Source organism: Callorhinus ursinus, unplaced genomic scaffold (assembly GCF_003265705.2).
Source record: "Callorhinus ursinus isolate GAN/ISIS: 27379988/994484 unplaced genomic scaffold, GSC_fseal_2.0 scaffold24, whole genome shotgun sequence".
NCBI classification, from domain to species: domain Eukaryota; kingdom Metazoa; phylum Chordata; class Mammalia; order Carnivora; family Otariidae; genus Callorhinus; species Callorhinus ursinus.
In genome coordinates, this window is record NW_027397086.1 from 7,331,879 (window position 1) to 7,353,257 (window position 21,379).

The 21,379-nt window shown below is 53.9% G+C and overlaps 1 protein-coding gene across 2 annotated transcripts in view; it reads right to left on the reverse strand.

Moving 5' to 3' along the window:
- Positions 1-1,364: 1,364 nt before the first annotated feature.
- LHX2 (LIM homeobox 2) overlaps positions 1,365-21,379 on the reverse strand; it is a 22,827-nt gene continuing 2,812 nt past the window's right edge. Inside the window, exons 1-5 of one of the 2 annotated variants that reach the window (XM_025888686.2) lie at positions 20,638-21,373; positions 18,928-19,130; positions 17,574-17,977; positions 11,735-11,940; positions 1,365-2,244 (exon numbers count right to left, since the gene is read on the reverse strand). In XM_025888686.2, coding sequence (XP_025744471.1) covers positions 1,957-2,244; positions 11,735-11,940; positions 17,574-17,977; positions 18,928-19,130; positions 20,638-20,757 — 1,221 coding nt within the window. In that variant the 5' untranslated portion in view covers positions 20,758-21,373 and the 3' untranslated portion in view covers positions 1,365-1,956. Of the gene's footprint in view, positions 2,245-11,734; positions 11,941-17,573; positions 17,978-18,927; positions 19,131-20,637; positions 21,374-21,379 lie in introns of those variants that run through there. The other variant, XM_073876729.1, reaches the window with a different exon arrangement.

The following is a 21,379-nucleotide window of genomic DNA, read 5'->3' on the forward strand; positions in this document are numbered from 1 at the left end:
AAACATTAATCAAGCTGTTCATTTCAGATGTGCGCACTTTACACACATTATAGAAAAATATAGAAGTTACAAAAAATTCATTGAGCTTCTACCATTTTTCCAGGCATGAAATAACAGTAACAATAGTAGTGTTGGTGAGTGTGTGTTTTTAACATTTCAGGAGGTGGGTCTGTCCAGGCTTTAAGCACTCCCAGCCCATTCCTCCCCAACCCTGTCCCAACCATGATGGCACAGGGACGACGGGAGAGAGACCCCAGTCCTGGGCTGGATTGTTCCCCCGCCCAGTCTCTCCTGGCTGTTTTCTCATCAAGGCAGCTCTGATTTTCCCTCTGGGTTTTCAGATTGGCCGACCACTGAAGGACATTTTGCTAGGTAACTACTGGCATTCAGTGAAGCTGGTAACAGAGTGCTCTGTAGCAGGGTTCAGAGCAAGAAATCAGGGGTGTAAGATGTCCAGTGGACAGACACCACGCCTGCTTGATGCGTTCAGCAATGACGGGCGATGCCTGGATACACACATTCCTGATCTCCACCTGCAACGTCCTTACGAGTCACCTGTCTTATGACTCAGTAAAACATAGTGAGCCTCTACTATATGCCAGGTCCTCCACTGGGCCCTTCAGCACACCTTGCCTCATCCTCACTAGAACTGTCTGTAAAGGCCATTATCTTCATCTTCCAGCTGAGGAAATGGAGGCTCACAGAAGTGAAACGACATCCCTCAGCTCACGCTGCAATAATAGAGATTCCGACCTCAGTCTGCCTGCCTCTAATCCTCTGTCCTTCCTGGATGTGTCCTTTCTGTGGGTTTCTGAGGTTGCCTGAAGCCGTAGTGAAGAAGCCAAATTCATCTGCTTTTGCCCTCTTGGGAGATTAATTTTTTTTTTTAATTCATTAGGAAAACTGGAGTTTAAGCTGCCCTTTGGTGACAGCATTCACTCCTGATAGGGGTAGGCTTTCTTCATTGCCTGACACACCCTTCCAGCCCAGAGAAGAGCAGAAAAGGCAGGTGTGATAACCTTTTACCTCTATCACAAGTATTCAGCAGGGCGTACTTAATATTTGAAAGAACAAATGAATGAACTGAATGGTACTTCGTTGACATACTCTCCACTTGGTACATATCACACCATGTTGAGATTATCTCTTCTGTCCCTGCCTCCACTCTATATTCCTTGATGGCAAGGAATCTCTGGATTTTGACAAGCAGCCCAAAGCCTGGCACAGAAAAGGGGGGGCCCCCAGGCATATTATAATAAATATTATAGATAAATAAGAGAAGACCTTGGAATTTATGTCTGGGCTTCAGTAAGACCCTTATGTCCTGTGAATTTCACACCCCACTAAACAACAGCAACACCAACTAGTTTCAATAAGTGGTTTTATTACTGGTTAGATTTTACAAATTCTGATATTCGAACAGACTTCCACCTTAAAATTCTAAAACAACAAAGCGACCGTTGGAGGGGGTTTGATTTTTCCTTTTTTTTTTTTTTTTTTTTTTAGGACTATTCAAAGTAACAAACTTTTTTTTTTTTTTTTTTTTTTTTTTTACATTTTTGCTCTGGTCATAAATATACAGAGAGAAAAAGAGGGAGAGAAAAATGAACAAGTCATCCAAAGTATGGAGATAAAACAGTATTCCTAAGGCACGTGGCAGTCTTTGAAAATACAGAAGCTCTAGCCAACTTAAATTATTTGTTGTTTTTCCTCGCTCAGTCCACAAAACTGTACAGTGACACAAATGTTGTGTTGCAGATAGATTTTCCAAGTACTTCCTCAAGTCCACACCGCTGCATTAGCCGGACGCACAATTATTTTCTTCCTCTGTTTTCAGGCGAGATCCTAAAATGTGGTTAGTTAGTTGCTCAAAGCCTCTATTTTAAAATACACTTGGAATTCAACTAAAGATAATTTCTTTTTTAAAGAAATTGTGGGGGGGGAGGGCGTGAGTCACTAGAAAAGGTTGGTGAGAGTCGTTTGTGAGGGGCTGTGAGGCTCGTGGCCCTCCAGGTTGCCAGGCACAGAAGTTAAGACGGATGTCACAGTTGGCAGGGCGGGGCTGGTCAAGTCTGTGAGGGTGGTGGGCGTGCTGGAGGGGCTGAGCGAGGCGTTGGAGAGCTCCGAGGCCGGCCCTGATGGCGTCCCTGTCTGCAACGTTGCCTCTGTCGACTTGTCCACAGCCGTGTTTTCCTGCCGTAAGAGGTTGCGCCTGAACTTGGCCCTAGCGTTCTGAAACCAGACCTGTGTGGGGCAAGAGAGAGAGAAGGGCTGGTTAGGAGAAGGGAGGCAGGATCCGGAGAGCAGCAGAGCATGTCCCCCAGAGATGCTAATCTGGGTTTTGTGGAGAGGGGGATTAAAAAGTTGGGCTGGCAATTTTTGCTCTTAATAAAATAAAAATTTCCTCTTCTCTAATGGCTGGGTTACTGGGTTTCCCTTTCTGTTGGAAGGTTCCAGAGTTGAGCACCACTCTCCAGTATGGTAGCCACTAACCACAGGTGGCTACTGAGCACTTGAAATGGAACTAGCCACAAAGTGGCTCCTTTGTAAGGGAAAACACAGAAATAGATTTGAAGACTTGGTATGAAAAAAAAAGAAGGTAGGCTATCTCAATACCAATGTCTATGCTTGTTACATGTTGAAATGATAATATTGTGGATAAACAGACCTAAACAAAATATAGCCTTAAAATTAATTTTGCTGGTTTCTTTTTGTGTTTTGCATGTGGCTGCTAAAAAATTTAAAATGGAAAATTACACATGTGGCTCACGTTGCATTTCTATTGGATAACGTTGTTCTGGAAGATATGCACAAACCAAATCATTTCTCACAATGGTTGAGAGATTCTTCCCCACCCCCCCCACCGCCCCTTGGCAATTGCCTTTAAGCAGGCAACAGATCCCATAAGTTCTCATGGGTACAATTTTTAAAGTGATTCGTGGTAAGTGGGAAATACCAGAGTGGTGTAAAGAGCACAAAGGAATCAGTCAATAAAGAGTTACTTTGAGGAAGAAAGAGACAGCAGTCCTCCTCCCCACCGCCATCAGGCAGAGAAGCCACTGGCTATCGTGGACCCCCTGGGGGTTTTAGGTTTCAGGGTAGGGTGCGCAGAGCTGCTGCCGGGTTAAAGCCAGTCCGGGGAGGTGGTGACCTGCGGATTCCTTCTCCAAACTGACCACGCCCCAGTATCATTTATGAGGGAGGTGGGGTGCATTGTGCTGTGAGAACTGAGCTTGGTATGAAAAGAATACCAAAGAGAGAGAATAAGTGTTTACTTTCAGTTTTCCTTGGGCACAGACACGCAATCCATCTACACCCATACCTTTGCACACGAGCCTATACGTACTCCGGAAGACATGCACAGAAACTCATCTTCACAGCACAACCCCCCCCACCCCCCAATTATTGACCGCCAGTCTAACTGCACAGAGAGATCTGGCTGTACCCAGAGGTCCTCAAAGTACTTTGAGCGAGGTCTAGGAAATCTGGTGGGCGGGGGAGGGGAGAGGGTGTGTGTGTTGGGGGGTGGGGGGGTGGTGAGTTATATCTCCCAAAGAAAAAAAACCTGAAAGTCAAGGCCCCTTCACTTCCCTTTGCATGAGAAAAACACCCGCCAGAAGCCTCCCCATAAAACAAAGGGCCTTAGAGAATTCTATAGATTCTGGGGTGTCCAGTTGCATATTTCCAGATGTGCCTGCATCTGCTAGTCTTCCCAATGTCTCAGGCATGGGTGGGAAGGGCTACCTCCTGGCCCCACCCTCCCCTGGGGACCACCCCCTACGGGGGGCCTGTGGCATCTGACGAACCTTTCTGGTGGCCTGATAAGATTTGGGCTCAATTAAAAAGCACATCCACGAGAATCCAGGGGTAAGGAGAGACTCAGACCCTGTGAAGTCGGGAAACAAAGCTCTTTCCCCGGCACGCTGGGTCTTCCAGGAAGAAAGCATTTTCCCTGGCCTTCTGCCCAAAGCAAGCCCATCACCTCTTCTGGAGGCTTGCAGGTAAGTTCAGTGCTTCTAAGACCACCGTCAACACGCTCTTCTTAGGATAGGAGCCCTTCCCTGCCTGGCCTGCAGAAATATCTTCAGCGTCAGACTCTGTCCATCCGGTCCAGGGAATGGCTGATGGCAAAACTCGATAGGGAAAGTCTCCAGAGGCCCTCGGAGGGAGGAAGCGACCTCCCCCAAAGTCTCACATCAGGTCTGACACCCTGTGCCACTGTCCTGGCCTGTGTGTGTCTCTCCAAGCCGTGGCTGGAGCAGGGAGCCCCCGGGGGCGGTGCGCAGCTCCTAGGTCCAGGGCTGCAAGCCCTTGGGAAGGGCTGGAACCGGTTAGCTACCAGCCATTTGCTCTTTCTCCTGCTGTTGCCCCTAACAGTGAGTTGTAAACAATGACACCATCTTCTGCGACTGAGGCACCGGGAGTCTGGTGGATGAAAACCAACAACTCAGCCCAAGGCCGGGCTGCTGTGGGGTTTTGTGTTGGGTTTGTTTTTCACCTTCCCCAGGGCTTCACCAGAATTCTCTCCCAAAAGTCCCCTCCCAAGTGGCTCTTGGGGCAGGGCCCCTGTCTAAGTCATTTTCATGTCCCTGGGATATGGTATGGGGACTGGGAAAGATGAAGAATGAGTAACATGCGTTGAATTCATAGTAGTCATGATAGAGGGGCGCCTGGGCGGCTCAGTTGGTTAAGCGACTGCCTTTGGCTCAGGTCATGATCCTGGAGTCCCGGGATCGAGTCCCGTGTTGGGCTCCCTGCTAAGCGAGGAGTCTGCTCCTCCCTCTGACCCTCTTCCCTCTCGTGCTCTCTGTCTCTCATTCTCTCTTCCTCAAAGAAATAAATAAAATCTTTAAAAAAAAAGGGGGTAGTGATAGATACCACTTATGCTCTCTCTGTGCCAGGCCCCATGCCACCCTATAACGTGTGGCGTCACAGGTCAGCTCCGGGGAAAGCCAAGTAGGGGCCACTGTCGTTGCCCCTACTTTATAGAGATTTAAAACCAGAGAGCCTCTGAGAGGTGAAGTCACTTGCCCAAGGTCACACAGAGGCTGAGCTGAGACTGGAATCCAGGAATATCAGCCATTAAAAAGTCCATGCTCTCCCCACCACATGATCCTGAGTGAGTCGGCGAAGAAATGAATGAATGAGTGAATAAACACAAAAGCAACTGTGGTGAAGGGGAAAAAGCACTAGATGCAGCTTCCAGGTCTGGCTCTGCCACTGACCAACCCAGTGACCTTGTGCTGGTCCCTTACCTTCGGGTCTGCCTCAGTTTCCCTACCCACACAACGAGAGGGTCTGACAACAGCATGCCACCTCTCTGGCCTCTCAGGGTTCTGACAGGCTAAGATTCCAGGGCAGATGCAAGAAGCTGATCAGCTCCACCCACCCATCTTTTTTTTTTTTTAAGATTTTATTTATTTTTTGACAGAGAGAGACACAGTGAGAGAGGGAACACAAGCAGGGGGAGAAGCAGGCTTCTCATGGAGCAGGGAGCCCGATACAAGGCTCAGTCCCAGGACCCTGGGATCATGACCTGAGCCGAAGGCAGATGCTTAACGACTGAGCCACCCAGGCGCCCCTCATCCACCCATCTTCTTAAACTGACAGCCCCCTTTCTTCATCTGGGGGGAGTCCCGTAGCCTGGTGCCCCAGGGATCCCCGGGAAGTCCTGGGTGCATGAAGCCCACCCTGCCACGTGCCCCTCCTCAGACACTCACTGGCCCTGCAGGTTGTGTTTTCCTCACAAATTCCCCTCCCTAGGATTCTTTCATCAAGGGGACCAAGAGGGCCAGTGGGAAACCCACTTTGCCTCACAAATCCCTTCCTGGGTCACTAAGGAAACCAGTCCAAATATAAAAGCTTCATGCCCAAAGATGTCCATTCTGGCATTTTTAAAAAAGATTTTTATTTTGGGGGGCGCCGCGGTGGCTCAGTCAGTTGAGCATCCGACTCTTGGTTTCAGCTCAGATCATGATCGCAGGGCCTTGGGATCCAGCCTCGTGGGGGGTGCTCTGTGCTCAGCGGGGAGTCTGTAGGAGATTCTCTTCTTCTCCCTCTCCTTTTGCACCCCCCCACGCAGGCAGGCACGCATGTGCTCTCTCTAAAGTAAATAAATAAATCTTTTTAAAAAATAAAAAGATTTTATTTTTAAGTACTCTCTACACCCAACATGGGGCTCAAACCCACAACCTTGAGATCAAGAGTCACATGCTCTACAGACTGAGACAGCCAGCAGGACACTCCTTTTTTTGTTGTTGTTTTTAAGATTTCATTTTTACATTTGCGGCATTTTTAATAACATCAAACTGATGGATGCATGCAAAGTGTCTGACCAGATGGGGTAAGTGAAAGCCACGACACAAACACTCTAGGCAGTTGCGGGGCTAATGTTTTGTGATGAATGTGATATGAGAAAGAAAGAATAAAAAGAATATGACCCGGGGTGCCCGGCTGGCTCAGTCGGTGGAGCATGCGACCCTTGATCTTGGGGTTGTGCGTTCAAGCCCCACATTGGGTGTAGAGATCACTTAAAAATAAAATCTAGGGGTGCCTGGGTGGCTCAGTTGTTAAGCGTCTGCCTTCGGCTCAGGTCATGATCGCAGGGTCCTGGGATCGAGCCCTGCATCTGGCTCCCTGCTCCGCGGGAGGCCTGCTTCTCCCTCTCCCACTCCCTCCACCCCCGCTTGTGTTCCCTCTCTCGCTGTGTCTCTCTCTGTCAAATAAATAAAATCTTTAAAAAATAAAATAAAATCTAAAAAAAAAAAAAAAAAAAATATGCCCTCTGGTACAACAACTTCATAAAGTCATACCAACAAATATTATTCACTAAGTACCAGGCATCATCTCTGGAAGGTTCTCAGCATTTTGCACATAGTAACTCATTAGTGCCTTAGAAGGTAAGCACTAACATTATTGCCATTTGTAATTATTTGTTGCACATCTGTCTCCCTTCTGGATTGCAGCTCCAGCAGGTCCCACTCACTGTCTGGGTCACGCCACCACCCCCCCAACAAGGCAGAAGATCAGTGTATTTGTTGAATAAATGAGTGAACAGAGGAAAGTTAGCATCCTCAGTTCCTGAGGATGTGTCACTAACACAAGTTAGTGACAACTAACTAGTCATCCGAAGAATGTTTGTAAACTGTTGATGGTTAAAATGTATTTTCTTTCCAAGTCACACCAAGAAACCCTAAGGAGACTTTCACCCATCCAGATCAATCAGCTCACCACCCCTGTCCCCAAGCCCAGGGCCTATTCTGCCTTCCTGACCCTTTCTCAGGAAGGAAGAGAGGCAACTCAGAGGGGCATCTATGTGCTGAGGAGTTGTCTCCAAGCATTTGCAAAGCCTAACGTCTTCATGGACCTCTGTCCGAGGGGCCACTCTCTCTCCCAGTCACCTTGCCCGTGGGTAGAAAGTGAGAATTGTGGTGGCCATGCTGTTGCTGATGATAATTTGGAGCACTTTTTCTGTACTTACGGCTCTACAACAGGATTCCTGCTCTGCTCCCAAGACATGGCATCTATGACCCACTCCATCTTTTCTCTCCATCTGCAAGGCTGCTTTCTATAACTAGATCCAAGGCAGGATGGTCCCAGTCCCTACACTGCTATATTGGAAAGAGCTGTGGAATCACACAGATCTGGGCTTGACTCCTGGCTTCATCACTTACTAGCTGTGGGACTGAAGGCAAGGGTTCTAGTCTCTCTGAACCTCAGTTTCTTCATCTGCAAAATAAAGATAATTAAATTTTTTTAATGAGTGCAAAGAGGCTGGTTGACTGAACCCTACTGTGTAAATGTGTGTGAAGTTCATGTGCATTGAGTCCCGAATCTATACTTTGTAAATTACACTTGAAGTCATCTCATTTCCCTTTGCAAACACCTAATGAATATTATGATCATCCCTATTTTATAGCCGAGGCCACTGGGGCTCAGAGAGGTTAAGTGACTTGCTCAATATGGCTCAGAGTGCGAGTGGCAGAGCTGAGCCTGGACCTCACATCAGCTGACTCAAAATTCCAACAGGGATACTGCATCCCAGGCCTACCATATTGGCGGTACTTATGCATAACAGATTCAGAAACAGCCCAGAATGCCCCTATACACACACACACACACACACACACACACACACACACACACACACACATCCTATATCATTCACCTTCAAGAACACAGCCTCAACCTCAACCTGCATAGAGAACCTCTCTGAAGGATTGAGCTGGACCACAACCTGCAGGGAGCACCCAAGGCCTAGTGCCGCTGAGCTGGTGTAGACAAGTGATAAGGAACGATTTATTTCCTGGGCACCTACTTTATACCAGGCAGCACTGTGCTGGAGGCTTTCCCCACTCACTGTCTCAATGCTCAGGAATTCTCAAGACACAAACGATGATTACCTTTGTTCCACAGATAAGGAATTGGGCTCAGAGAGATGGTAAGTGACCAAATCTCACTGCTAGTAAGTCCCAAAGGACCTGAACCAGTCTGTTACCTTCCAAAGCCACACCACCCCCTGCCCGGCCCCGAGCGGCTCCTATCCCACCTCCCCCAGCTAGCCCATCAGCGGTCAGAACCCCTGGGAGAGAGCCCCACCCTGCCAGTGCCTGGCTCCTGTAACCTCCAGCAGATCACTTCATTTCACTAGTTCTTAAGCTTCTTGTCTGTAAAATGGGCAGGAAAATATTAAGGCAGACGAGTGGCTGGAAAAATAATGTTTTGCAAACTGCGGCATGATCACGAGCAGTCGTGCCGTAAGGGGATATTAAGGATCAGTGTGAGAGATCTGGAGGTCTGAGAAGAGGGAGAACAGCGGTCTGGTATGCCTTATGGGTATGACCACCACCACCCCCAACAACACACAGGCCCTCGATGATACTCACACTCAGAGGCAGTGACTGCTGGGTTGGCTTAGTGGAGAAAGAGCCAGAGATTGACCAGAGACAGGCTTGGATTTGGATCCAGCTCTGCTACTTACTAGCAAAGTGTGACTTGAGGCAAGTGGAAATTATTTGGGCCTCAATGTTCTCATCTGTACAGCCAGGAGGTTATCATGCTGCCTGACAGTGAGAATGCAATGAGCAAATGTGTTTCACAGGCCTTTCAAAGTGCCTGACACATAGTAGTACACTCCAACATTTACTGATTGGGAGACACACCATTAACTGTCAGGGCTTTTCTCCCTCAACTAGTTCCTTGCCTCTGGCTTTCCTGAGTCCCTGTGGTGGAGGGGGCATACAGGTGTGAGCAGGTCTGGCTCGGGATTCTAGGGGAGGAAGGCACAGGACAAGTATTCACCCAGTTCCCTCAGGTGAACCTTCCCTTACACGAAGAACAGTCAGTTCTTCCTCTGGTCTCCCACAGAAGCCCCCCCGCCCCAACTGATCACACTATGGGGAAACTGAATGTAGGTCTATTTCTACAGTTAAGAGGGTAAATTTCTTCAGGGCTAGGACTGTGGTTCATTCATCTCTGCGTCCCCAAGGCCTGGTGCCAATAGATATTTGGTCAGATGAAAGAATGAGAGACAACTATACTGGAAACCTGATTTGTTCCCAAATCGGGGAACAAAGCCTCCTGCCTCAAAGGCCAACAGAGTGTGGCTCCTCATCCAGATTCAGACTCAGCTATGAGCACTTACTCTACCATTTAATCAGGATAACTGAGAGAGGTATATGCCCTAATGGTGCCCATTTTACAGGTGAGAACACTATGGCTCAGAAAGGGTAACTGATCTGTTCAAGATGCACAGCCAGGGAGTGAAGCTCTGCGCTGCACTCCAAGTCCCTGTTCCTGCCCTGGCCTGCTCCCAGGGGTTGGCTCACTGAATGGCCCTCACCAACTTGCCCTAAGGGGTTCTAGATAGGGGAAGGGACAAAGTATCCTACTAACCAAAGAAGAGGCGGATGACCAAATTCTCTCAGGGCTGAGGAATGGCGGGGGTGCCAAGGAGGGTCCCCAGACCTAACCCAAGAAGGTAAAGTCCAAGGGAAACGGACAAGGGGGATCCGAGACCCGGTTGGGCACAGCAATGTCCTTGCCCCTTCTCAAGCCCAGGACAAAGGGACCCGCAGGCAAAAGGGACCCAAATGGGAGGGGCGGGGCCCACGCGGAGCGGGGGTGGGCCCAGAGCGGCGCCTCAGCGTCCCATTGGCCAGCCCTCGCCTCCTCTGGCTACGTCACCCAGCCCGCCAGAGACCAAGCTGCCCCAGAACCCCTCTTGTTGCGCAGGGGTGCAGGCAGCAGGGCCAACCCCCAGCTTTGGGGCCGGGACTCCCAGCTCCCAGGGGATCTACCGACCAGCGCTGGAGTCACAGTCCCATCGCGCCACCGCCATCACAGCCAAGATGCCGCCGCCCGACATACTCACAGGAAATCGAGGGCGGTTGCGCAGCCCTTGGTGTCCATCATCGTCACCCTCACCCCCTCAGTGTCCCAGTCCCCCAGCCCTCAGTCCCCAGTGACCTGGGGCTGGACGATAAATCAGACTGGCCAGGACTCGAATCCCAGCACCTCCCCTCCTGCCATGAGACCTCAGATCTTCATCTCTTGATTTTCTTTCCCCAAAATGTGCTTTGCTATCCCTACGACCACACGTTCTAAGGAATAAATTGGTTAAACTGTGCTATAAAGAAAGATATTCTCCCCCACCTTCTGGTTGTACAGATAGGAAAACTGAAGTCCAGTGACCAGAATAATCACTCATACTAGTTAACAGCAGTTAATTAATCTAGTTAATGTTACTCTTAGCTACCATCCACTGATCAGTTAAGGGTCAGCTACTGTGGTGGACCCTTATATTATCCCAATGGCTCCTCAAATAAGCCTGCAGTATAGACAATCTCTTGTGTCTGTCTTACATATGTGGAAACTGAGACTCAGAGGCATTAAATGACCAGGACCATGAAATGAATAAGAGGAGGAGCTGAAGATCTGAGAAGGCGGTGGCCCAAATCTCTGTCACGAATTTGGGTCATGCGGGAGACTGGGACTCCCCAAACTGTGTTTTTAACAACTTTGAGGTATGGACAGACCCTTCAAAAATCTGGGGAAAGCTCTGGAGCCTCTCTATGCAGAAAGCACCCTCACAAGTGCAATTCCTCTGGGTTTCAGAGGTGCCCATCTGCTTCTAGCTCCCCGCAGGCAGATGAGCCTCCCTGGCCCACCCAGGGGATCAGCCCACAACCCCTCTCCCAAAGCTTGCTTCTGGGAGAGTCTAAGAAATAACAAAGAGACAAGAAAAATCTAGAGAGAGACAGAAAGAGGAGCCAGAGGGGATGAGTGAGGAGCAAGAAGCAAAAGGAGCAAACAGCTAACGCAATCGTCTTGGACGGGCGTCCTGGGATGCTCTGGATTTATCTGAAACGCTTGAACCTTTTACTACATGAACACTGTGAGTGTCACTTAAGTAATAAAGAGCAACGAAGAACTGTTTATAAGACAGAAAAGAGGCTAGGCGCGGAGACAAGGACAGAGGGACACACGTACACAAAATAGAAAAGTTGGGAGACAAAACCCTGAAAGAGAAGAGGTCAAGTCAGGCTGGAAAAACCCATAACCCTGACATTCAGCTAGAGACTGAAGAGATGGAGAAGGAGCCGAGGATGACGAAGAGAAGAGCAGACGGTGGGTGGAAGGTCCTTCCAAGGCCGATGGCAGCTGTGGGGCTCGGCTCCAGGCCCTGGAGGCCCCCGGTGCCCCCACCCTCAGCCCCTGCCGCGGCCCAGCTGACCTGGAGGACCCGCTTGGTGAGGCCCGTCTTTTGCGCCAGCTGCTTCAAGTCCTTGGCGTCGGGGTTGTGGTTAATGGCAAAGTAAGACTTCATGGTCCGAAGCTGGTGGTGCTTGAAGGAAGTGCGCATGCGCTTCGTCTTCTGGCTGCTCGGGTAGGGCTGGTCGCGGTCCAGGTGCTCCCCGTCGTTCTCGTTGCAGCTCAGCGCTGGGGAGGGGACACGCAGAAGCGGCTGGTCAACCTCCTGACCTGCCCTCCCCTACACTGCCTAGTCCGCCCCCGCCCCGCCTGCCACCAGAAGTTTCTAGCTTCAGGACCACACCGCACACACTGCACCACGCTGAGATGAAAAGATTATCCCCATTTTCTAGATTTATAGGAGAATGTGAGGCTCACAGAGAGCCGCCTGCCCAGGATCTCTCAGCTAGTAAATGCCGGATTCCAACCCACCTCTAAGAGATTCCAAAAACCGTTCTGAGCCATCATGTTTGACTAAGAACAACAACAGCTACAACTTGTAGATGGCTTATTTGACTACAGGTGATGTGCTTAAAAGCCTTACATATTTTCACTGAGTCCTTAAAACAACCCTATGAGCCTCGCATTATTTCCTCCTTTTTACAGATGTGGAAACTGAGGCTCAGAAACGGAAGGCACTTGACTGAGGACGGAGCCGTGTGCAGGGCTCCCGGGCCCACACTCTTGCCCATTTCCCCCTGCACTCCCTAAGGAAGGAGGCTATCTCCAGTCTGCCCCACCCCACCCAGTGTCTGGGGCGGGCACCTGAAAGTCGATGACTGACCTCTCTCCACTCACTTTGATTTCACCCTGAACAGTTCCCCAACCCCGGAGTTCTGGCTGACCCTGGGCCATGGGCACTGGGCCAAGGTGGGAAACTGTATTTTGTAGTTTATTCCTCTCCCCCCACCCTGGGCAAGCACTTGCTTCCCAGTTATACAGACTGGCTGAACGAGGCAGGGAGGTGAAGCGATCTCTAGAAATCTCAGAGCGGCAGAATTCTAGCCGGAAAGAGAAGGAAGTTGGAGGAAGAAATTAACATGTATCTGACACCAAGGGTATGCTTTTGGCCTTATGTACATCATGGGGCCTTCACTACTGCTCCAAGAGGTGGCTACTGCTATTCATCTCATTTTTGAGATGAGGAAACGGATGCTAAAGGAAACGAAGCCATGTGTACACAGCCGCACAACTCGTAAGGGCTGAGCCTGGATTCAGCACTGCAGTCCTTGCCCGGTTCCTTCCACTATGCCACAAAGGCAGGCAAAGATGAAGCATGGCTCTTTGGGGAGCCAGTCCCCATCCAGAAGGGGCCCAGCTGGGGCCCGGCTGCCAATGCCTGGAAGGCAATGGGGGTGAGGGACAGGGGTGGAAACCTAAGGCCTCAGAAAGTTACTTGGCAACCTGGTGTCTGATGGGAACATAAAGGACTCCTCTCCAAGATTCCTTCATCACATCCCGAGCCATCCTGCGTGTAAGGTCTTACTTTGGGGGAAACCTCATAGCAGATGAATTTAGTCCCCCTAAAGCGGACAGCTGCGGATGTATCTTCTGCCCCATCATATGCTCCTAATAGAACTGCCAGGTTTAGCAAATAAAAATGCAGGTTGTCCAGTTAAATCTGAATTTCAGACAAACAACGAACAATTTCTAAGTATGCCTCTGATTTTGCATGGGAAATACCTACACTGAAAATTGATTTGTTGTTTACCTAAAACTCAAATATTGCAGTGGATATGCTTATGCTAAAAAATTATTTGTTGTTTATTTATAATTCAAATATTGCATTGGATACACTTACACTAAAAATTTATTTGTTGTTTACTTGCAATTCAAATTTAACTTGGGCGTCCTGCATTTTATCTGGCAAAACCACTTCAGAAGTACTCCCGATTTCCTGGTGACCTACTGCACCCACTACTCAGGTGGGGAGCAGTGTCTCACAGAAAGAAATTGCAAGACGCTGGTCTTGTCACTAACCTTGAAGCTGTCAGCAAGTGGCTACTAAGGGTCCCCTGCACATGCACCTAGGCACCCAAGTCCCCCACCTTGGCTGTACTCCCACTGAAAGCACTCCGAGTGAAGAACGGGGTCCAGCGATGTAAAAGGGATCAGAAAATGACTCCAAAGGGACTCCATGGAAACTGCCCTGCCCCCCCACTGCAGGGAGCGACCCTCCTCTTGCCCCCACCCCCAGCTCCATGGGGGGTGGGGCAGGCCTCCCCACAGGGGATCTCTGGGCCCATCCCTCTGCCCAGTCCCCGCCTGGGCCTTGCTGCTGTTAATGAGCTCCGTGGGGACCCTGGCGCCCCAAGCACCCAAGGGACGTGCCCCAAGTGCGGCCTAGATCTAGGGGGGAGGTGGTTTGGGGGAGGGAGAGAGAAAGGGCACAGAAAGGAGAGAGAGACAGAGGTAGAAAGACAGAAGGGAGAGAGAGAGAGAGTAGAGAAGAGGGGGTAGGGAGGGAGGATGGACAGAGCCAGGAAAAAGAGGAGAGACCGAGGAAAGGGAAGCAGTGGAGATGGGGAGAACGGGAGACAGAGAGCTACAAAGACAGAAAGAAATCCGGAGAGACAGAGAGAGAGCCTGAGGGGACAGCGAGGCCTGGAAAAACAGGGGAATGTGTGGTGGGGGGTCCAGGTTAAGGAACGGAATCCCGGGTCTCAAGGAAACCAGGTCCCGGCGGGAAAGCCTATTAGGAAGCCTTACTGGCTGGGGAGTGGTGAAAAGGGGGGGAGAGAGGAAAGGAAGGGAGGGCAGCGAAGAAGCTGGCTCAAGACTGGGAGGCCGAGTAGGCCAGCGGCCACGGCGGGGGTGCTGCGCCGGGAAAGTGAGGGCAGCCTGGAAGCGGCCCCTGGGCCCAGATTTGTCCTGTACCCCAGACGCCCTCACTCCCGCCCCCCATGCCCCGGCCCGGTCGAGATTCCCCAAGATCGGATCCGGGGAGGAGCGAGGGGCCGAGGGGAGGGGGAGGACCGGGCTTTCTCTCTCCCTTTTTTTTTTTTTTCCTCTCAATTAGGCCGATTCAATGGAGCTAAAGAGCTCGTAAAATCATGAATAATTTACTCGTGATCTGTTATTAACCCATCGGGTTTCGAGCTCTTGTCGCTGGGACTGAACCTGTAATCAAATCTGACTTCGCCTCATTTTACTAAAGACGAGATTGTAGGTTCAATTGTCTAAATAATGGATTGGAATCAAATCAGTAATTACGCCGCCAGGCACACACACAAAAAGCTGGGGCTGGGGGAGGCCCGGGCGTCCGGCCGGTCCGCGCGGGACTCCCGCGGCCGTGGCGAACAAACCCCCGGCGCAAAGTGCGCGGCCCCGGCCCCTCGCGGGCTCCGAGCGCCTCGTCTGCGCCCCAGGCCGGCGGGCGGCCGGGCTCAAGGGTGGGGGAAGGTTTCAGTTCTGCTTCTGCGACCCGGGCTGCGCTCTCGCTCCGGAGGGGCGGCCAGAGGAGGGCTGCCGTGGCCACCGCCCCGGAAGGACTTTCCGACCCTGCGGCCCCGCCGCTTTGGCTGTCCTTCCCTCGGCGGCGGGCTGGGCGCACCGACGGCGTCCCACCCCAAGCTGCCCGAGCTCACCGCCCTGGAATAAGGTGCCGCCGCTCCGCCACCGGACTGGCCCGCAGAGTGAAGGGTCGGGGTGGCTGGGCCCCCGCGTGTGGGACACGCACACCAACAAGCTCTTGTCCTCACACTCAGAAACGCGCACAGACTCTTGCTCAGACACGCCACCCGCAGACGCACCCTCCACGGCCCCCTTTCCAGTCCCGGCGGCCCCACGGCCCACACTGAGGCCATTCCTCTCCTGCCGGTGCCGGGAGGGGAGGGAAGAGAACGGGAGCCAGACCTGGAGAGGCCTGGCCGGGCCCGGCGCGGCCAGGAAGGCGACCCCTTTCCCCAACCTGGTCCCGGGAGCCCCGAATAAGCGAGTGGCACGACCACAGCCCGCGCGCCGTGCGTGGTTTCTACCGCCCGAGCCAAGGCTAGAGACGCGCGCGCCGGCAGGGAAAAAAAAAGACCGGAACCGAGAAACCGAGACACAAACACACAGAAGGACAGAGAGAAAGGGGAATCGGGAGGATCGGAAGGAAAAAAAAAAAGAGAGAGGGGTCAAAGAAAAAAACGAGGAGATGGCATGGGTGGGGAATGTCTTGTAGAGGTGCCAGCTCCCTTGAAACTCAGCCTCCAGCCACATCTTCTTGCTCTGTGCCGCCGGACCTCGCCAGGGAAGGCGGCAGAGCAGCAAAAAGCACAAATAAATTTCTGTACCCTTCTACCTTTCTATTCCAAACCCAGTAGCTAACCTGCCTACTAGAAAAACATGATCCCACTCACCATGCGCCTGTAGCCCAGGCCGCCTGGGGCTACCTACTGGGGGCCGGCCCCATTTGATAAATAGACGCGGCTTTGTTTTGGGGAACCTGGCCTGGACTCCGTTTAGTCTATTTTCAGGGTGGTGAGAGATGAGGGGTGGAAGTTTTAGAGAGCTGGCATCTCTGGTAGAACCTTCAACAAATCTTTAATCTGCTGCCACTGACCTGCCTGTGGCCACTTCACCATTTACTAATTTGGGGGCTGCATTTTCTTCCCAGCTGCACACACGGAGACACATACGTCCATCCATCTTCCAACAAGCAACTTCGTTGGAGCGAACAGGGGACCCCCGCACCCGCTGAATTTTCCTCCCCCAGTCAGCTCAGATTTTTAAAAGATCAAAATAACCCTGCCTTCTTCCCCGCGGCTGCCCTCTCCCCACAGTCCTGGGTTTTTGTTTTGTTTTGTTTTCCACTTGTGCATTAGACTAAGGGGAAAAGGAAGAAGAAAACAAAAATCTCCGAATCTGATTCTGTCGCAAACGAAAGAAAGAAAATAATGGCAAATAAACTTTATCTAGTTCAGAAGCCCGGGGAGTCATAAACCTTTCCCGGCCTTGCAGACGTCGGGCAGATGTTGACGGTTCAATTTGCCGGGCCCCAGAACCTCCGCAGCTGTCCTGAGCGGGGAGGGGCGGGGGGGGGGAGAGCCTCTCCTGGAACGGCCCAGGGTTCAAAGATGCCGGAAATGCGAAACGAGCCCTCTACCCTACTCCCCGCGCGAGGCCAGGCCTACTCGGGTCTCATCCCCGGGTGCCGGCTTCCGAGGGTTGCTGCTCTCAAACCAGCCCTCGGAACTCGGAGGAAGGAACCCGGGGAAAACCGAGACCTGGGGGAGGAGGATCGGGCCGGGCTCAGCGACCTGCTCTGGTTCATAAGGGTCCTGGGCCCAAGTTTCCCGAGCCTGCTGCCCTCAGGACATTTCACAGGACCAGGCCAAACACCAGGCCGAGCTCGTGGCCCCCCACCGACCACCACCGCCAGTCCTTTCTCTTGGGACCCTCGCTGCCCTGCCTCCTCAGTTCATCCATCGCCCCAGCTCCCATCCTCAGCCGCGCCAACCCAGAGCCAGTTTGGTGTCGGCTCCACCTTCTTTCTCTGTGCTTGCACTCTCCAACCAGCAAAGTGGGGGAAAGGCCCAAACCAAAAAGCTACCTCTGAAAAATTTCTCAGGGACGAGGCTCTGCACGGGGGTCAGCGAGACTCAAATGCACCTTCGCCTCCCACTCCAGCCAAGTGCGCATGGGCTGGAGCCCAGGAGCCTAATGGCCCTTCTGCCAGGTCATCCGGTGCCTAGGGACTGGGGAATCTAAGGGCTAGAGTATGCAGAGTGATATAGATATAGATAGATATCACACTGAGATTCACTCCAGCTCCATGCAGTCGACGCCAGGCACTTTCCCCCAACCCGACGGGGGCGCTCCGTGCGCCTCGCACTCACCAGCATTGTAGGCCGCCAGATCCGCCCCGGGGCCGGGGCTCTTGCGCTTCCTCGGCCGGCCCTTCTGCACCGTGCCCACGCCATTGTAGTAGGGAAGACCCAGAGGGTTGGCCCCGGCCGCGCCCAGCCCAGCGCTCTTGGCCGCGGCTGCTGCAGCTGCGGCCGCCGCCACGTCGGCATGGTTGAAGTGCGCGGGGTACTCGCCCTGCAGCAGCGCCTCGAAGTGCAAGCGGCAGTAGACCAGGCTGTCCTTCATGCCGAAGTGGTCACCCGTGGTCAACATCTTGTTACACGTGGTGCATGTGAAGCAGTTGAGGTGATAAACCAAGTCCCGAGCACGCATCACCATCTCCGAGGCTGAGATGCCCAGGTGGCAGCGGGCGCAGCGCTGCACAGAGAACCGCCTGTAGGGACCATCGAGGGAGGGACTGTGGGGACACACGGTTGGGTACCCCCCATATCCCTCCTCCAGGTGCCGCTGCTGCCACTGGGGGAAATCTCCTTAAGATGGGAACCAGTCTTAAGTTGGAGGATGGGGCGAAGAGGGAACTAGATTTTGGCCCAGGTCTTGTCCTACCCTGAAATATAGATTCCCTTAACCATATTCATGTCCACAAGGCTTCTACTTTACCCAGAGCCTGGGCAAGCCCCAGGAAAGCCTTTGCTTGGGAACCAGGGCGGGGGGGGGGGGCTGCCCACTTACCCTTTCTCATCCTTTACCCCTGCCCTCCACACCAGCGCCTGAGAATCCTACAGACCTTTGTAATTTGGAAGAAACACGGAGATGGGGAAAGAGAGAGGGAGGGAGGAGAGAGAGAAGGGGGGAGAGAGAGAGAGAAAGGGAATATAAACAGACCCTAACCCTAAACGGAGAGAAGAAACCTGGAGCCTGTTAGTGACTCTGGCTCTTTAACCCTTTAGGCTGCTTTCACTCCCAGGTTCACGAAAGACCCGGAAATGCACCCAACTGATCCTCCAGCTCTCCTTCCAACTTTGTCCCACACCAGCCCAGGCTACCTGGGTTTGGGGGCGGGGGGGGGGTGCCTTTTTCTGTTCCATCCGCTTGACCCACAAGAAAGTTCAAAGGGAGAGGGGTGCAAGGTCCCCCCACACCCAAGCTTATTTCTGTGTCTAAGCTCAGAAGAGGGCCCTTTTCTCTGGGTCGCTATACTTCTCGGACCTTCCCAAGAGTTCCCTCAAATTGCTGTTTAGAAAGGTCGTTACCCAATTTGTACTGGCTTGGAGAAGGGGGGGCTAGGTAGGGAACCCTCCCTTGGGACTGGAGGGAAAAGGAGCCGGGCCCAGTTGTGTCTGAGGGTCCTGGGGCGTAGGGGGTCCCCGGGTGGGGGGCTACCTGTAGTAGTCTTCCTTGCAGTAGATGCTTCCGTCCTTGCTGAAACAGGTGAGCTCCGACTCCAGGTTGAGCTTGCACTCACAACACTTGAGGCAGCGCATGTGCCACTGCTTGTCCACCGCCAGCAGGTAGTAGCGGTCCGAGATCTTGCCCCCGCAGCCGGCGCAAAGCGCGGCGCGGTCACTGCTGATGGACGGCATGGTCTGCGGAGGGAGGGAGGCGGGAGACCGCGGCGCCTGCGTCAGCCTGCGACTTCCCCGCCGCCGCCGCGGGGAAACGGGCACCCGCAGCTCCCTCCGTTGCTCCCGCCAGCCCTAAACGCCGCCCCCACCGGGACCGCCAGGGTGTGCGGTGCGCTTCCGCCACCCCCAAAAGGCCCATATTCAGGAGGCTCAGAAACCAGGCCCGCCCACACAGCCCAAGCCGGCCACAGGCCCAGGCCTGGCTGCTGGCCTGGATGGATCTCCCTCCTCAGTTCTCCCCCTGCCTGCCCCCTCTGCCCTTTTCCCAGAAAGGTTTGGGCTGTTTTGAGGGCTGGGGCAGCAGTGGCTACTCCAGTCAAGCCCTCCAAAAGCACCCTCAAAACTGTTTCTTAAAAGAGTCACTCTGCCGGGCCCCAGGAAAAAGGGTGAGATGACCATTAAAAGTCACCCTCTACACAGACACCTCCCGGGAGACGCACAGAGGTCCTGGCCCCGAGCCTCAGTGATCTCTGGATCCTTATGCCAAAGGTTTAAGCCAGGACAGGTCGCAGCCAACCCCTGCCCCTCCACCACCTTGGCCACACTGGCTGGGGCCCTCTTGGGTCCTTGGGAGATGGTGAGCGGAGTGCGGAGGCACCCTCAAAGTCTCTGAGTGCAGGACAGGCAGAGAGTTTGATCGGGAAAGAAGAGCTCAGAAGCTGGAGGCACCGGGGCTGCAGCTCTCCCTTTCCAAGTGGAGAAGCTTCGCTCGCCCTCCCTACCTCCCCAGCCTCTAAAGGTCACTTCTGGGCCCAGCTTGCATAGCGAGTGCTCGCCTGGCCCCCTGGGAGGCCTGAGGTGAGGAACTGGCTATTTGGGGCTGGGCTGGCAAAGCCAGGTGTGGAGATCCAAATGGACGCTCCTTCCACAAGAGCCAGGCCAGAGCCTGAACTGCGAGCCCTGGCCTGGCCAGGTCGGCCGGCCAGGAGGCCAGGGACGTGATCAACGAAAAGCACCGGCCCAGAAGACCTGGACCCTTGGAATTGTGCTGGAGAGGGAACTCCGATCGCCAGGAGGCGGGACGGGAGCGGCCCGCGCCGGCTGAAGCCCTAGTGCTCCCGTTTGGTTCGCCCTTCCCGGCGCCGCCGGCGGCGCCGCCTACAGCTACAGCCGAGGGGTGGAGGGGAACGCGGAGCTGGCGACCAGAGAGGGCCCCGGTGTAAGTGAGAAGAGAGCCATCCCGGGACGCGGGTAGGACTTCGCTCCCACTTCGGGAGAAATGCCCTCTTGCACCCTTGGGCTCTGAAATTTCGGTTTAAACCTTGTTTCCCTCCTCCGCCCCAGCAGCCGGGTTTCCCCCGAGCCGGGAGCTACGGGGCCTTGCATCCTGTCCGCGGATCCCCTGCTCCCAGTCCCGTGCGGCACGAAGGACGCTCCCCAAAGTGCCCCCAAACTTCGGAGAGCAGAAGCGCGGAGGGACCCGGCCCCGTCCCAGGTTTCAGCTCCGACCCCGCAGCCGTGCGCCTACCGTCTCCGTGTCGCCGCGGTCGATCGCGGAGCTGATGGCGGGAGCCTCGCTCTTGGCCCTGCGGTCCATCTCGTCGATGACCCCGTGCACCTCGGGGCCCGACAGACTGTGGAACAGCATCGCGGCGGGACCGGCGGGGCCGGGGGCGCGGCTCCTCCGCGGGAGGGCTTGCCCCCCGCCTCAGCTGCCTGGCGCTCCCCGCGCTAACGGGCCCGGTGCATCGCCACCGCGGCCCCGGCCCCGCCCGAGCTCGGCTGCGCCCCCAGGCCGGGCTCCGGGCGCCCGCGGGCCAGGACGCCTCCCGCCGAGGCGCAGGGGCAGCTACATCGCGGGGCGCCTGGGCGGCGGCGCCAAAGCCAGGGTCACAAGGGCACAGGGCGGGGGGGGGCGGGAAGGGGGAAGACGAGGGCAGAGGTCGGCGCCCGCCGCGGGCGCTTTCACGCCGCGGGCATCGCCCGCCCGGCTTCAGCGCCCCGGGCGCAAAGCAGGAGCGCAAACTCTGCCCGAGGCGGCGACGGCTGCGGTCGGGGCTCACTCGGGAACGGCTAGGTGCCCGCGGCGGCCCAGCTGCCTGGACCTCTCCGCTCCCTGGGGTGCGCCCCCAGCCCTAGGCGACCCGCTTGGGCGCTGGGTCGGCGACTGTAGTACGGGTTTCTCCGAAGCCAGCGAGCCGAGCCGAGACACCGAGAGAATTGAAGAGGAGGAGGAGGAGGAGGAAGAGGAGGAGGAGGAGGAGGAGGAG